Source organism: Elgaria multicarinata, chromosome 1 (genome assembly GCF_023053635.1).
Source record: "Elgaria multicarinata webbii isolate HBS135686 ecotype San Diego chromosome 1, rElgMul1.1.pri, whole genome shotgun sequence".
NCBI lineage: Eukaryota > Metazoa > Chordata > Lepidosauria > Squamata > Anguidae > Elgaria > Elgaria multicarinata.
This window is the reverse complement of record NC_086171.1, coordinates 45,179,286-45,196,592: the sequence shown is the minus strand read 5'-3', so window position 1 is coordinate 45,196,592 and position 17,307 is coordinate 45,179,286. Positions and strand designations below refer to the sequence as shown.

Sequence of the window (17,307 nt, the reverse complement as noted above, 5' to 3'; positions counted from 1 at the left end):
AGAAACAAGCTTATCCTGCCTATCTCTGTGCATGTGTGGCTTTAGTCTGAGAAACAGAAACGGAAAGTTCAGAACTTTCAAGAAGCAAGGACAGGTCAGCGACATGTTCATGAGGTAAAAAACGGAAGTGAACGCCCACATTTGGTAGGCCGCTTTATTTTTTATGAGAATATAAATGTAGGTTTAGCATGTTTGTGACAGGATTTAACTGTAACTATGGCCATAGCTAGATGGGGCGAAATCCCGGGGTGATCCCCAGGATCGTCCCTGTGCATCCACATGACACACAGGGGATCCAGGTATCAGGGAGAGATGATCCCTCCCTTGCCCCGGGATCATGCCCTCCCCTTTAGGCCCGGTTTTTCTGTGGTCTCGGGCTGAGCCTGAGACTGCGGAACGTGTGGCTGGGCGCTGCGGTTTGTCCTGGCTCCTCACGATTCCTTGTGAGGAGCCGGGACCCGTGCACGGGGCGCAGAGCTCCTCAGGAGCACTGCACCCAGCGGGGGTGGGGTAGGGTGAGCGGGGAAAGTAATTATTTTTTAAAAAATCACTTAACTTTTGTGCACGAGTGTTGGTGCGCTGCTGGCCCTTCAACCAAAAAAAACAAAATGGCAGGCGCGCTGCCTCTCCATCTGAGGTCGTCGCGTGCCGCGTGTGAACCGAGGGGAAGATCTTGCAATGAAAAAATCGCAAGATCTTCACCCCTCCATCCCGCTAGACCGCCAGGTCTAGCTAAGGCTTATGTTATTTTTAAATGAGACAAATGTAGTGTTTATTGATGGGGTTGTTTAAAAAAAAAAAGATTTAATTTTTTAAAAAAGGTTTTTTTTTTTTTTTTAAGGCATTGATTTTTATCCACCCTGGGGCAAGGTCTCTGGTTGCCATTGGCTAAAAATAGAGGAGAGCAGGTCTGACAAAGGGCCTAGGATAGGAAGCCTGGAAGAATGAGGGGAAAAGGAGGGGAATCCAGAGATGGAGTCTGAAGAGGAAATGAAAATTTGCAGCAGAAAAATTAGGAAATGGTGAGCCGAAAAGATGCTCCCAGGCAAGGCTTTTATCATGGAATCGCCTTGCCTCATTCAGTGAATTTTACAGGGGTCCAGGCAGTGATGTCTTCCACTTGCAATCCTCATGGATTTTCTCACGGATGCTTCTTTCTTTTTTCCATTCCACAAAAAAATCAGTTAAGGAGGGAAAGACGGAATAGCGGCACAATGCCTTTTGATTGATAGTGCTAGGAGTTCTCTGTCTGGATTCATCCAGGCTGGAAGTTACATACATGACAAGACCACATTTTTGACTACTATCCTTTCTTTTGTCAGAAATTATTTTCTCAATAAACAAAATTTTACTTTTAAGCGAGGCACAAGTAATGGCTTTAACTGATGTTTTTAAAAAAGAAAGCTGTTTTAAAATATCTGGGAGATTATTTTTGGGAGATGAGATTACTGGAAGCTATAGCTGATTTTTATAGAATAGCTTTAATGGTTGAGGAATGGTGAAGATATACACCCCAAAAGGTGAAAATATAGTTGAAGGAAGTGGGGGCATGTACTTGCAGTCAGCCAAATTCTCCCTGTAACTTTATGTGTCTGTCTGTCTGTGTCTCTGTCTCTCTCTCTCTCTCTCTCTCTGCAGAATCCAGCCATTCCAATGCAGAAGCTACAAGATATTCAAAGAGCCATGGAGCTGCTCTCAGCATGCCAGGGCCCAGCAAAGAACATCGATGAGGCGACGAAACGTAAATACCAGTTTTGGGATACACAGCCTGTACCCAAACTTAGTAAGTCTATAATTAGGACTAGATATTAATGTTTGTTTGTCAGTGTTTGCCGCCCTTTCATACCAACATTTCCAGGGTGGCTTACAGGTCAAAACATAGTAAAAGTTTCAAACAGTCAAAATAAAGCAGCAGCATAAAAAACAGTCTGATCAGAGTTTAAGATGTCTGGGGAAATGCAAAGGTCTTTGCCTTGTAACCACAAGACATTGAAGTAGGCGCCAGATGTTCTTTCTGTAGAAAGCCATAGGAGTTACAATACTGCTAGATTGGAGCTCTCATAATAACAATAATAACAACAACAGCAAATTTATTTCTTACTTCCTCTCCGTTTGGATCGAGGCGGGGAACAACAGTAAGTATAAAATACATATAACTGAATTAAAAACATAGTATACACGACTAAAACATCCTAAAATCGTAAAATGATAGTGCATGGAAACTGCACTCACTGGGGGGAAAGTCATAAACGTAGTTAGGGTCAAAAGGAAATAATGAGGGAGAAGTAGTATTGGGACACAGGCATCCCATGTAAGTGAGCCAGATATTATGGTACTAGGATAAAATGCTAATATCAATTAGATGTTGGTCATCAGTACTGTTTTTACTTCTCCCAAATACTCCTGCCTATCTTCTCCCATTTTTTCTGCATGTTTTTCCTCTTTAATCCTCCCCCTTGCTTGGTTCGCTAAGCACACTTGGATATGTGTTGCAATGGCAAAAGAAAAAGGGACCTTGTGGACATTTGAACTGTAAAATGAAAAGCAGCAATAAGAATATGGCGCACTATCTAAGCAGCCCATGTGCTAGCTGGTCCAACCACTAACGCAACAGGAAGCTAGCGGTTCCTAAAGCAAGCAGATACAAGCGGAAATGCTTGTTTCTGGAACAGGGCAGAGCAGCAGAGCTCCCAAAAGCTGTCCCGTTCTGGAAGCAAGTGGTTCCACTTGTTTCCAGGGTTGGTTTAGGAAGTGCTAGTCCCTGTTGTGCTAGTGGTTGGCCCCGCAAGAGCAACGGAACAAGCAGAGGAATAGCAGCAGTATTGGATACTGGCCATGGATATATCATTATTATAAGTTACTAAGCTGCAGCTTGTGCAAAATGTGGCAGCTAGACTAATAACGAGAACCAAGAGGTTCGAACATGAAAGACCGGCTCTGGCTTGCTTGCATTGGCTGCCTGTATGTTTCTGAGCCCAATTCAAAGGGCTGATTTGAACCTATAAAGCCTTATACAGCTTGGGACCACAATACCTGACACAACGCCTCTCCTGACACGAACCTACCTGTACACTACACTCAACATCTAATGTCCTCCTCCGGGTGCCTAACCCAAGGGAAGTTCGGAGGATGGCAACAAGGGAAGGGCCTTCTCAGTGGTGGCCCCCCAATTATGGAATGATCTCCCTGATGAGGCCTGCTTGACGCCAACATTGTTATCTTTTCAGCGCCAGGTCAAGATTTTTCTCTTCTCCCAGGCATTTAACAGCATATGCTGAGTTTTTAATTGACCCCAGATCTGCTGAGAATTCATGGTTTTTAAATTTTGTGCATTTATAGTTTAAATTTTGTATATTGATTTTTAATGTTCAGTGTTTTAATGTTTGTAAACTGCCCAGAGAGCTTTGGCTATGGGATGGTATATAAATAATAATAATAATAATAATAATAATAATAATAATAATAATAGAAGAAGAAGTGTATGTTTTAAAAAACAAATTAGTAAAAGAAACTTTCTTTAAAAGGTGTGGAGTATATTTCACTAGGAGTCTTTCCTCTAGTAGACAATGAAGGCGTGGGATGAAAGGAGGGTGTTGAGTCTCCAAGCTCAACCATGTTACTATAAAGAATCCATTAACTGGAAACAGTAGATCTGCTATTTCAGTCTGAACTCACATCTGAAGTGAGTCATCTCAAGTGGCTGTTGTCGGTTTTATTGCAATCAGAGAAAAGAGGCAGAAAGTGATGGACAATTCATTGACACCCAGTGAAATTCTATACAGACTATTGTTACCCAGATGTAACTAATAATTATGATAAAAGTGACTTACCGGAGCAATAAAAAAAGGGGGGAAATAATGAAATCAACCTAAAGCTTACTATAGCATGACATCTAACGTTTTCACTTCACATTTGTTAATCTTCCTCCAAACCACCTACCCTACCCAGACACATGCACACACAGCAGAAGAAATTATTCCTTTTCAAAAATGTACCTAACCTACATGGCAGTGTAATTTTGCCTTCTTTTCATACTAGGTGAAGTTATAACATCTCATGGTGCAATTGAACCAGATAAGGACAACATCCGTCTAGAGCCATATTCATTACCGCAGGGTTTTACATGGGACACTTTGGATCTGAGCAATGCAGAAGTTGTAAGTAGAACTGCTGTTGTCGTTTAAATGCAAGTGGGGAACACCTCATTGTTTCAGGGTTGAGGCATGCTTTATGTGCATAGTTCTACTTGGGCACACAGAGTTGTTTCCTGGGTGTGAAAGTAAGTGAGGCACTCCTGCTCTCATGGAAATATATGTGAGCAGTGGATCCTCCCACATGTGCACCAGAGCTGCTTGATTGAGGATACCAGTGAACAATTCAAGTTGGTACACTTTCCTTAATCGTTTTCCCCTTAATGCTTTTTCAGCTAAAGGAGTTGTACATGCTGCTAAATGAAAACTATGTAGAAGACGATGATAATATGTTTAGATTTGACTATTCGCCAGAATTTCTCTTGTGGTGAGTAACACATTTTGTGTATCTCAAGTAGTAATCTATGGAGAATTAGTACCTGAATTTTCTTGTTTTCCTGTTTCCTTCCTATCCCTTTCCCCTTTTGTATCATGTCTATTAGATAGCAAGTCTGAAGGCAGATATGATGTGTTTTAATTTTTGTACAGTGCTTAGAAAACTTTAGGCGCTTTAGAAATAATAACACCTTTCGCCTTTCTGCACTGGTTCCAGGGCCCTGCGACCTCCAGGCTGGCTTCCACAATGGCACTGTGGAGTCAGAGTATCATCTAATAGAAAATTGGTAGGGTTCATAAGTGCCATTCCTGCGCACATTCGGATTTACGAGAGGTAAGCCATGATATCTTTTGATGTTATGTTTTTAAAAACTAATTGTGTATGCAACCTTCCATTAGACGGAGAAAGAGAGTATCCTGTATCCAGCTTTACACTGGATCACATTCTAGGATACCAACCAGTTCCTGGCTTGCTTTTTCACATGTGCTTCCACCCAGTAGACGCTGGTGGCTCCAATGTCAGTAGGGTGGTGAATCTGCTGCCGCTTTCAGTCAGAGGCAGTCAGTACTCTAAAGGAGCTATTCAAGTTGTGAAGCACCCACACACTTGTTCACCTTCCTCCACTTAGTCCTGCCTTCCTACTTCACTTGAAGCAGTATAATCTCCCAGCTTCCTATTCTGAACAAATAAATGGCATCAAAGTGTTCCTACAACTGTGGCTGGTGATCAATGTCTTGCAGAGAAGGAGCTGTTGTGCTGTGTCCATGTGACAAATTTTTTTTTAAGGCAACACAAAAAGTGTGACACTCCACAGTGCAGAAATTCCAGGTATATGTACTGGCTCACCAAATGAGCTGGTACATATAATGTCTGGAACACAATTATTAATCCCAAAATGTGGAAACTTTAAAACTTTTTAGAAGATTTTCCACTTTGGGTGTGAAGCAGTTGAGCACTGTAAGGAGCAACCATTCAGCTCATTTGCTGTACAACTTTTATTAATTTCAGTGGGAGCATTGGTGAAAAAGACCTAAATAATGCCTGCAGTCCAAATTCTCCACAGATAGGAGAAATATATCTTGGAGAATATATTTTATTTGCTTTTTTTTTTTTTTTTACATTTTTACCTGCGTTACAGAACCCACAAGAGGTCTTGCAGTAGCTTGCAACCCCCATGTAAAAATTTGCACAATAATAATAAAAACATCCTGCATAAGAATATCTAAAACAAGCAAGCAGCTCTGAAATATATAACTCGTTAAAATATTTTAAAGGGTAAGAAGACATAGTATGCTTTGGCAGCCCAGAAGCTTACGATCCAAAGGCCTTCCTAAAAAGGGAGGATCTCACCTAGTCATGCAAAAAAATTGCAAGGGAATCATCCAAATGAACCTCCCTGCAAAAGGGAGAGTGTCAGATATGATTTCAAAATGTCTTTTGCTTATACATCTGGAGGCATGCAGGATGAAAAATGGGGCCATGCATGCTTAATATTCTATGGTAGTATATGATCAGCAAAGAGCACATTACTTCCAGAATAAGAAATGTCAACAATCCATTGGAATACATCCCTGCTTGAAATTGCCAAGCTGTTCTTTTGCTAAGTGATTGTTTTAAAAGATGTGGCGGTTTCATGGATCGCATCAGTTGAACAAAGGAAGCATGAGTGAACTGTGTTTCCAGTTTGATGCAAGCAAAGGATATGTGGAAGCTCTAATTAGGAGAATAGCCTGTTTCCTTCACCTCCAATTCCATCTTTTTGTATTTTACATCAGTGCTTGAATTACAGGGGGTGTTGTTGTGATGCCCCCTTAGCTACTACTTTTATTTTTTTATTTATTACATTTATATCCCACCTTTTTTCCTTCACAACAACAACTCTTTGAGGTAGGTTGGGCTGAGAGCTGTGACTGGCCCAAAGTCACCCAGTGAGCTTCCGTGACCAAGTGGGAATTAGAAGCTGGATCTGCCGACTCCCAGTCCAACACTCTAGCCACTGCACCACACTGGCTTCTACTTTTAGAAGACTCAAGGGTGTGTGGTATCAATTCAATTGAGATGAGCCAGGGTGGAGTTTGTGGATTTAATTAAGAGATCCCTACTTTCCTTACCCCAGAATTCAAGCACTACATTATATTGACCAGGGGGTGAGCAAAAGGTAGATCTTCAGATATTTTGGACTTCCAGAAGCCCTTGCCAGCATGGCCAATAGTCAGGAATGCTGGGAGTTGGGAGTCCAAAACATCTGGACTTCTACTTTCTGCCCATCCAAGAGTTATAGGCAGCATAACAACATTACATGCTTCATCTCTGCCCCTCTCATTTATGGATTATCCCATACTCTTAAGACGAGTCATATTAGAAGAATTTGTATTCTATTTCTGCACTATAGGTAGACAATATATAATAGAATATGTAGGTGGACTTTTTAAAAAAATGTAAGTAGCTTATATTTTTATAACTTTTTATTCCAGTGAGAAGAAAATGGTAGAAATTAATTTTCTGTGTGTCCATAAAAAACTGAGATCTAAGCGAGTAGCACCAGTCCTGATTCGTGAAATAACCAGGAGAGTAAACTTGGAAGGAATTTTTCAGGCAGTTTATACTGCAGGAGTGGTGCTTCCCAAACCTGTTGCAACTTGCAGGTAAGCAAAGGGTGTGTTTTTCTGAGATACCTGAAGGCTTGTGGGTGTCATTGGATTTGATCCAAACTTGGTCATACTTGGTGTTTTTTTCCCAAAAATTGAAAAAAAAATGAAGAAAAAATAGATTAGGGACAGCAAGTTGATGGGTGCATCACCACATGGTGGCAGTGTGAGACTGTGCAAACAACTTTAGTGTGCCAGATGTGCAACAGTCATTGCCTCTTGTGGAAGAAAAGGCTGCCAAAATACTAGACTGAAGTAATTATGTGTGCTATAAGTAGAATGCACTGTACTCTGAATTATGCATTTGTTTTTCTGTTGATAGATTGTTTATTGCTTAAATAAATTCGTAGACGTGCGTTCTAGGAAGACCTGAGCATCTATTTTCCGGTGCCTCGGTCCTTGCCTTTGATTCTAGTCTTGCATTTTTTTTAACCAATTGATGAAAAGTATAATTTGGTATCACCAGTGGTACATTTTGAAGTGCGGGCCCTCATCACGACCATCCTTGTGGCCACACCCCCAAGGAGAGTCCAGACATTCAGGCAGCTGTGTTGATCCATATCAGCAAACCAGTTCTAGCAGTTTTCATCTCCACCAGGAGCAGGACTTTTGTAAAGCTAATGGGCCTTAACAGCCCATTCAAGACTAAGCCACCCCAAAATACTTTGTATGAGAACATGGAACAATGTATCGTTGCTGGACAAACTCATTTCCCCCAGTTGCTGTGAGATTTGCAACTAAATGTAAAGGAATTCTGAGGATGTCCAGTGACAGATGACATTAGTGTCCCTGCAAATAAAAAAGTGCTGGCACTGCGTCCCTGTGACGCTCTGACTCCACTACACCACTGGATAACACTGCACCAGCATCTACTTTGTAGTCTAAATATTTAGTGGCAAGCTGTAGTCAATAACATTTCAGATAGAATGGAATTTTGCCTTGGGCCAGGCTTGCAAGATGCCAGTTTTATTTGTTTGTTTATTTATTTCTCTCATATATATATATATATATATATATATATATATAGTTTATTTTTCCTTTTTTATGATCTGTTTTGTTGAAATTTACAATTAAAAATTAATAAAGAAAAAAAAGAAGGATTCCAGCTGACAAAATAATGACCGTAATGATTTTTTTGGGTAGCAGCGTTCAAAATCTTATGTGGCAGCATAGACTTTCCCCCCATTATTTCTGTTATTTATATTCTGCTTCTCTCCATCAAATATGGATCAAAAGTACCTCACAAAAATAAAAGGAAAGCATCCGGTCATAAAACTAAATATAAATAATAAAATGCAAACACAATAAAATGCAAACAAGATGCAAAAGCAGCAAAAAGAAAAGACAAGAAACCACTCCTTCACAGTTCAGCTGGAACATGCTGAAATGTTGCAAGGTCTTTGCAACGTATACTGAAATGGGTATCAGCAGAAATCTTTCAAGAGAGGGGAGGGTGATATCAGGAAAAACAGCACATGGCCTGAATTAAAATACAAGCAAGTACAGTGCAGTTTTATGTTACCTAGCTTCTCTAAGAGGACATGCTAAGCCACGGTGATTAAGCGTTTTGAGCTAAACATTATGGCTTAGCACATCATGTGAACCATGACTTAACATGTTGTGCGAACCATTCCTAACCATGGTAGCTACATAACTACGGTTTAAACACATTCACTAACCATTTGCTGCAAAAGGGTTAGCGGCCTAACCATGGGTTAGCGTGTTGTCTTAACAGGCCCCTAAATATGGCAGAAATTAAGGTTGCAGTGTGTGTTAGCACATACCTCATAAAGGACTTACTTCTGAGTAGTCAAGTATATTTATCTATTTATTACATTTTTATTTTGCCCAATAGCCGAGGCTCTCCAGGCAATTTACACTTAAAACCGTAAAGTACAGCAAGTGAGAACATAATATAAAGCTTAGAAGTTAAAAACACACACCATATAAATCCAAAATAAACCCAGCAGCAGTTACAGCCCAGGGAAAGCCTGTGTGAAAAGATATGTTTTCAGGAGGCATTTAAAGGATGTTACATTTCCCACATCCCGAACTACATTAGGGAGGGAGGGTGGCACTACAGAGAAGGCCTGTCATCAAGTTTCTTCATGGTGGCATTCGGTTCTTTTTGGAATGACGAGCAAGACCTTCTCTGAAGATCATAAATGTTGTCTAGGTTTATATAAGGGAAGATGGTCTGTAGGTATCCTGGTCCCAATTCTTTAGGGCTTTGTAGGATAATAACATAACCTTGTACCGGGCTCAGTAGGTAACAGGCAGCAAGTGCAGTTCTTTTAACAGGTTTCATGTGAGCATAACTAGGTGTCCCTGTGAACCTGCCATGGCTGCTGCATTTTGCACTAGTTGCAGCTTCCAAACCACACACAAGGGTAGTCCCACATAGAGCGCATTGCAGTAGTCTAATTGCGAGGTCACCAGCGCATGGATAACCGGGGCTAGGCAGCCGAAGTTGGTAATGAACGCTTTGGGCCGAGGCCACCAGTGACAAAGATGGATCAAGGAGCACCCCCAAACTACAGACCTGCTCCTTCAGAGGAAGTGCAAATACATCCGAAACAGGCAAATGCTCCAATTCCCAGTCCTGGGAACTGCCAACCCATAATAGGCTCTCTGTTTTATAGGATTACGATGTGAAATGCTGTTTTAAGTTGGACACGTAGGAATAGATGGACCAGCCTTCCCCTCTAGTTGTATTGGAACTGGGGAGTTGTAGTCCAACACGTGTAGAAGGCACCATGTTGGGGCAGGCTGATATACACCATCAGGCCTGCATCTGAAACAGAGGAGCCATGGGATATAATCCACTTTTGCTTCTGTTGAGCTCCAATTCATTTGAGTAGGGCTGTCTGACCATGATTCCTCATGGTTTGGGCTTACACTGGTTGCTGCTAGCACTACGGGTGCTTTTTGGAATGTGTTTCTACATAAAGAGCAAAATGAGACTTGTCTTCTGCCTTTAAAGGGTCCTCTCCAAGTAGCAGGGCAATATTTTGCTTTAAATGAACATTTTAAGAGTTAGTTTCTCTTTCTTCAAGAGCAAGTAGAGGCAGTGCTTATTTAGGAACTGGTATTGAGTGAAATTAATGTTTTAATTAAAATATATATTTTTATTTCCAGGTATTGGCATCGATCATTGAATCCCAGAAAATTGGTAGAGGTGAAATTTTCTCATTTGAGTAGAAATATGACTTTACAGAGAACGATGAAGCTTTACAGACTTCCTGATGTAAGCAATGTATCTGCCAGAGGACCCTCACTGTCACAGTGAGGCCCTAAATAGCCTTCTGTCATTCCCTGACAAGGCAAGCTTTCCATTTTGAGGAGGCATTTATGTTCAAGGGAAGTAGAAACAGTCACACTGGTTGGAAAGTTTTCAGAGTGGGTTTGTACAACACGCTAATCCACACTCAGTGCTGCTCATACAGCACACTAATCCACACTCAGTGAGGCTGTTCACACAACATGATAACCTACACTCAGTGATTGAATGTAGGTTGTTTTGAACCATGGCTGTTTACTGAACCATGGGTTAGCATGTTGTCTGAATGCAGCCAGGGCAGCTTGTTAACCATGCAGTGTGGCTTATTTTCTTGAACAAGCCATCTTAAGAACGCAGGGTTTGTTGTTGGATTGTTCAGGGTGGTTACCAAGGTATGCTGCATGGCTAACAAGCCACCCTGCAGAAAATATTCTGGGTTCAGACAGCACACTAACCCATGGTTCAACAAACAATCCTTGGTTAAACAACAAACCACATTCAATCATTGAGTGTGGGTTAGTGTGTTGTGTGAGCAGCCCCAAAGACTGGTAGAATGGGCTCCAAAAGTATTGGCGGCATGTACGGATCTTGGGGCAGCTGGAACTAGATTTTTTAAAATACTGCCTGAGTTTGCTGGGAGGAAATAATTATTTTCTTGAATATACTAAAAATAATTGAAGTTTCCTACTCTGAAAACTTGGGGTGGATGCATATTAAACATTTCCTAATAGTGCTGAAGGGGAAGGATATGGTTTTAGTGTTAAGTTTTGATGCTGAGAAGTGTGATAATGTTGAGCTTTCAAAAAACAAAGCCAGCCAGCCACCTCAGCGTACTGGCTGTGTTTTTCTTTGTGCCAAACAGCTTATTACTTTTGCCTTCCACATTTTCTCTTATTTGACTTGGCTGGCAATAGGTTTGCTGTGCAGGGTGATATTAATATAATATAATGAATAAAATAAATAAAATATTTAGACAGAAAAAAGTCCTACAACTCCCAGCATTCCCCAGCCAGCTGGGAGTTGTAGGACTTTTTCTGTCTCAGCATGCATAGGATTGCACCCTTAGTGTATTAAGCTCCTTTTTAATTTTCTGATTTCTTTCATTTTAACAAGGCCACGAAAACGTCAGGTTTGAGACCCATGGAACAGAAAGATATTAAAGCAGTACAAGAATTAATTAACAATTACTTGAAGCAGTTTTATCTTGCTCCTTTTATGAACGAAGACGAAGTGGCCCACTGGTTCCTGCCTCAGGATCATATTATTGACACTTTTGTTGTAGAGGTAAGAGAGATTTGTGGTGTTCCCCCCCCCCTCCTTTACCATATTGCTGCCCTCTGTGTCTTCCCTTCATTTGGTTGTATTATTTTTCAATTGCTGTTTGCAAGGACTTTTTGCTGAAAGACAGATTTGTTTGTTATAACCTAACTTGGGGGGAACTCCGGTTAAAGTATGTTTTGTTCAGACAAGCTAGGATTAAACTGTGACTTACAATCCTGGCTTGTTAATGAACTATAGAGAATTCCAGAACCTGGTACCCTCCAGAGGATTTGGACCACAACTCCCAGCATTCCTGACCACTGGCCTTGCTGGTAGGGGTGATGGGTGTTGAAGTCTAAAACATTTGGAAGCCACCAGGTTGGGGATGTTTGAACTATAGGGTAATCAGAGATCCCTAAATTGAGACATAACGAAGAACTCCACCTAAATTTAAAAGCAAAAGCAGATGCTTCCCATCTCCTCCTCGGAGCAGGGGCAGGGAGAGTGCAAGCCAAAGATTCATTATTGCCCGTGCTTTATATAGCATTACTGTGGCTTGGTTTTAACAGAATACCTCTTCCTTGTAGTAAAACTATCTGCACCGCAATGTCTTATTTCAGCTTGTCCCTCATTGTCCTGCTAACAACCAGTATTCTCTTCTTGCTCTTAGAATAGAAAATTCTTTGCGGTGGTTGTTGTTGTTATTGTTGTTGAAATAAAGACGAATGAGCACAATATAGTGCCTAGACTAAATTGCCAGGGCACAGATTGAGCAGGGGCCTTGCTGCAGGGGCAATAGGTTCGCTGTGCAGGGTGATGCTCTTCCCCTTTTTTCAATTGCAAGCTGAGCATTTCTGCAGTGGAGAACGATGGGAATCAGTGTGGTTTAGGGCAGCGGTCCCCAACCGTTTTGGCACCAGGGACCGGTTTCGTGGAAGACAACTTTTCCACAGACCGGGGAGGCGGGTTGAGGAGATGGTTTTGGGAAGCCCCCACCCCATCCCACTCCAGCGTCCTGGCTTTGTTTTGGCTGGGTGTGCGCCCAGCCGAAGCAAAGACAGGATGCTGGGGCGGGCGGCTTTGGAACAGCGCGCCCGGAAGTCGCTCTCCCAGAGCGGTTTCCGGCTGGGCACACCGTTCCAAAGCCATCCAACCCCACCCCATCGGCTTTGCTTCGGCTGGGCAGGCGAGATGGTGCCCTGCGCCCAAGTACGCTGGGGTGGGGGGGTGAAAGCAGCTCACCTGCACGGCCCGGTTCCTAACAGGCCACGGACCACTACCGGTCCGTGGCCCAGGGGTTGGTTTAGGGGGTTGTGTAGCCCCCCCAACCTGGAGTTCTCCAGATATGTTGGGACTACGACTCCCATCATTCCCAGCCAGCCACGCAGTCCAACACATCTGGATGGCACCAGGTTGGGTTATTGTATGTTGGACTAGGACTGGGCAGACACGGGTTCAAGTCGCTGTTCAGCTATGAATCTCACTGTGTGACCTTTTTGCCAGCTACTACCTCTCAATCTAACCTACTTTGCAGGGCTGTTTTGAGGATAAAAGTGGCTGAAGCCATGGTGAGCTCCATGGAAGAAAGATGGGTTAAAAATGTAGCAATAAGTGTATCTACCATCATTGCTCCTGCTGTAGGAGAACCTTATTTTCCTGCAAAAGGCCACATTCACTCTGTAATCTGTTGGGGGCTTACACACAGAAGTGAGCATGGCCATATCATTTTCTCTCGTTCAACCCCCCACTTCTTTCTCACTCTCACTCTTCCTCCCTGCCCAGTTAGGCTGTTATGGAAAGGAGAGACTGCTCTTCCCAGAGATTTGAACTGATGGCTTGTGAGGGCTTTTGAAATGAGGCCAAGGGTTGCCCACCTTGGCCGCCTACCCTGGCCTAGAAAATGCATATTATAGATCATGATCAACATGTCATTGCTTGTTTGGGAAACAAGTTTAACAGAGCTAAACATACTTTGTTGGTGGACTTTATTGACTAGCTATAGAATTAGCTGTGCCAAAAATTTTGATTGTTCCATTTTCGGCATTTTGTGGGGGGTAGGAAGGAAACTGGTGAAAGAGGCTGGGAGAGGTGAGAATTTTGGAGAATTTTCTCCTTAGGGAGGGGGACAGGGTTTCCACATACCCTTTTTAAGTATAGGCAGTTGTTGAGGGGTCTTCTTTCTATTATTTTTTTTAAAAAAACACCCAGCACTTGCAGGAGCCCAGGAGTTCTTCCAGAATGCCTATTGGAGAGGGACAAGGTCACATGTTCTCCAATAAGTATCCAGGAAGAACTGCCGGGCTCCTGCAAGTGCCAAAGGTGTTTTTTTAAAACTTAAAAAATAGAAAGAAGATCCTTAACAACCAGCTACACTTTTAGAAGGGATGTGGAAACGCTGTCCCCCTCCCCAAGGAGAAAAATTTTCCCCTCCCTACAAAAGTATCCATTTTAAATGAATACTGTTTGGTTATTGTTGTTGTATTTGTATTTTATGCTATTTATGGTTTTAAATTTAGTATATTTGTTTTTAATGTTCAGTTTTTAACCTTTGTAAACCACCCGGAGAGCTTCGGCTATGGGGCAGTATATAATGTAATAAATAATAAAATAATAAAAGGGGCAGAAAAAACAATGCCTCTTTCACAGGGAGAGAAAAATAGCGGAGAGGATTCAGCACAACACTAGCAAATACATCTCAGCATGGAATAATTCTTTCTTGGCCTGCAAGTCCGCCCTGCCAATTTAAGCAACCATAGTGTGCTATAGAGCCTTTTGTTTTGATTCCTCACTGCAGGGTGTGTGTTTTTCTTCCCCAGAGTTCAAATGGTATTTTAACTGACTTTCTGAGTTTCTATACACTACCTTCCACGGTCATGCACCATCCTGTTCATAAAAGCCTCAAAGCTGCCTATTCCTTCTACAACGTCCATACGGAGACCCCGCTCTTGGATCTAATGAATGATGCACTCATTATAGCAAAGCTGGTAAGTAGCTCTGTCATTTTGGTTCACATCCGCTGCTTAGAGGTAACGCCCACCTCTTGACACTGAATGAGGAGAATGGGACAGCATCCTAAGCTCTGTGTTTGCATTGATGTTCCAGGAGAGCTTTGGATTGAATTCTGCAGCTCTAAACCAAAATGTTGCAGCCATGTTTCTCTTGTGAAGTAGAAACGTCAATACAAAAATGTGGATTTCATGTCCCAGTTTAACAGCACCGCCTCTAGTCTCATTGTTCACCTTGAATGAGACACAAGCTCCTAACAAGCTTTATCTTCTGCTGAATGTTTATAGTACAATGGCAGCACCAAAGTTATCCATCGTCATTAACAGCCGTGTTGGACTAAATGTTAACTTGGAATCTTTTTGTTTCCTAACAATGTTTTCAGCTTTTTAAATGCCATTATCATAAAATACTATGCACCAGGCTTGTGTTTTTGAAACAAGATAACCAGATCTGCTCTCCTGCTTCTAAATTAGGAGTCAACAATACCCCTGGGCCAACCTGCCCTCAGCTTTGTCAGCTTGGAAGACATTTATGATTTGGTTCTTTAAAAGGGCTTTGCAATGGGGTAATTTTCAGGGTAGGAGGTGGGCTTTAGCACACCCAATCTCGCTTAACTGAGGTCCTAAATAAATGATCTGATATCTGTCCCATCTTCCCTATTTAAAATGCACACTAACTGAGTGCCATGAACTTCAAAAGCATGGTGGTGCCTAAGATGAGTTGCACTATGTGCAAATTGTCATGGAACATTACATCGTGGAAGTACTATAATGTTGCAGCTAGAGTTGGACTTTGGGGCCAAAGTCCAAGACCACACAGCCCTTAAGAAGAACAAGTGTTTGTATACCTTGATGTAAACTTGAGTAGAAATCAATTTTTAATTACTTTATATTGCCAGAAAGGGTTTGACGTGTTCAATGCACTAGACTTGATGGAAAACAAAACATTCCTGGAAAAACTGAAATTTGGTATTGGTGATGGCAACTTGCAGTATTACTTGTATAACTGGAGATGTCCTGGCATGGATTCTGAAAAGGTAATGCACTTACAACAGAGAATTATCTTTTTATGTAGTCCTACGCATCTGGAGGGTACTAGGTTGGGTTCATAGTAATCTGAATTACCTAGATGCTCTGTAATTTTGCTTCCTAATTGTGACATCTTATAAACTCTTTATTTATAAGCCCCTTCTAAGGGAAGCAAGTCTGGAAGCATTCAAATATCCACACTTTCTTTCTTACCCCGATCTACACTAATATGTACATGTTGTTGTCTTTCTAGGTTGGTCTTGTATTACAATAAGGAGAAAAGACACTTGTATTTATAGTTCTTGGAAGTAATCATCTGGGCTGATGGAAGCTTTTGGATCAGTACAATTCAAAAGGAGTAAAAGCACAATGCCTGATGAACTTAAATCTATTGAACCTTGGGGGCATACAGGGGGTGGGGAGTGAAGAAATCCACGCGTGACCAACCCCTCCACACCTTCACCTCTGAACGGGAAAAGCTCATGAACCTTTTACTGTTTGTCGATGAAAAAAAATAAAGCACATTTGTTTAATTTTCAATGCTTAGCTCGCATCTTGATGAAAGGGGTTCTTTTCTCCCTCCCCTCCCCTCCCCTGCATAAAAGACTGGGGTGGGGGCGGTTTGTACAACTCAATGGCAGTGGTGGAATAGAGTACAAATTATTTACTGTTAATGTGACTGAACTGCTGCATTTCTATTTATTAAGTGGTAGTGTACGTTTATCAATGTAACAAAATGAAGGAGCCAATTTTAAGTATTTTTGCTTATTTCCATCACATGGATGTCATCGTTGAAAAGGAGAAAAGTCTTGGGAGTATGACTGTTCATTAGGAAACATGGAAATCTTGGATGTCTTTTGTAACTGTGGAGTGGTACAGAAATGTGCTGGTTTGACTAGTGCATTTGTTTCTCCATAAGCAATGCTGCCAAATCAATAAAAATACAGATTTGTACTTTGATCTTCAGTAGATCACTGACTTGATTCAATAGTATTGCACTGTTTAGTGCAGGTGTCTAAATATGTTGCCTGAATTATATTATTTGGTTCATCTAACAACTCTGAGAAAGGAAAACCCTTAACCTTTTTCGTGGAAAGTTAAGATCAGTCTGTACATAAACTAAGAATTTTAGTACTGTGTTAAGAATGAATGTGTTCAAGGCTTATGCAAAATTGCACATACTCCTTTTGTCTACTTGCTTTTTAAAAAAAAATATGTCCATAATTTTAAAGTGAAAGTATGTTTGTGTAAATAAGTAAAATTGTTGCTGGTAGTAATAGTATGATCCTCAATTTTGGAGTAAAGCAGTTGCATTGTCCCTTGAGCAAGTAAGCAAATGTACATACCCTTGCAAACACTGTCTTTCTTCCTCCCCACCCCAATCTTACTGATCAGCTGAGTTTAAAATATGCTGAAGCCTTTTATATGCATTCCACACTTTGCAACAATTACCTATGCTGACAATTAGCAACCAACCTAAAAAAAATCAACCTACAAAAGTTATTTGTAGACATTGCTTACTTGAAAAAAGTTAAGACTCATGGGATCTTCCATGCGA

The 17,307-nt window shown here is 41.4% G+C and overlaps 1 protein-coding gene across 2 annotated transcripts in view; it reads left to right on the top strand.

Moving 5' to 3' along the window:
- The window catches only part of NMT2 (N-myristoyltransferase 2), a 37,189-nt gene extending 20,900 nt beyond the window's left edge, over positions 1-16,289 (top strand). For both annotated transcript variants that reach the window (XM_063127276.1, XM_063127284.1), the window contains exons 3-12: positions 1,639-1,783; positions 4,039-4,157; positions 4,427-4,518; positions 4,744-4,860; positions 7,002-7,172; positions 10,314-10,422; positions 11,569-11,739; positions 14,532-14,699; positions 15,620-15,757; positions 16,003-16,289. In XM_063127276.1, the coding sequence (XP_062983346.1) occupies positions 1,639-1,783; positions 4,039-4,157; positions 4,427-4,518; positions 4,744-4,860; positions 7,002-7,172; positions 10,314-10,422; positions 11,569-11,739; positions 14,532-14,699; positions 15,620-15,757; positions 16,003-16,023 (1,251 nt within the window). In that variant the 3' untranslated portion in view covers positions 16,024-16,289. The remainder of the gene's footprint in view (positions 1-1,638; positions 1,784-4,038; positions 4,158-4,426; positions 4,519-4,743; positions 4,861-7,001; positions 7,173-10,313; positions 10,423-11,568; positions 11,740-14,531; positions 14,700-15,619; positions 15,758-16,002) is intronic.
- The last annotated feature ends 1,018 nt before the right edge of the window (positions 16,290-17,307 follow it).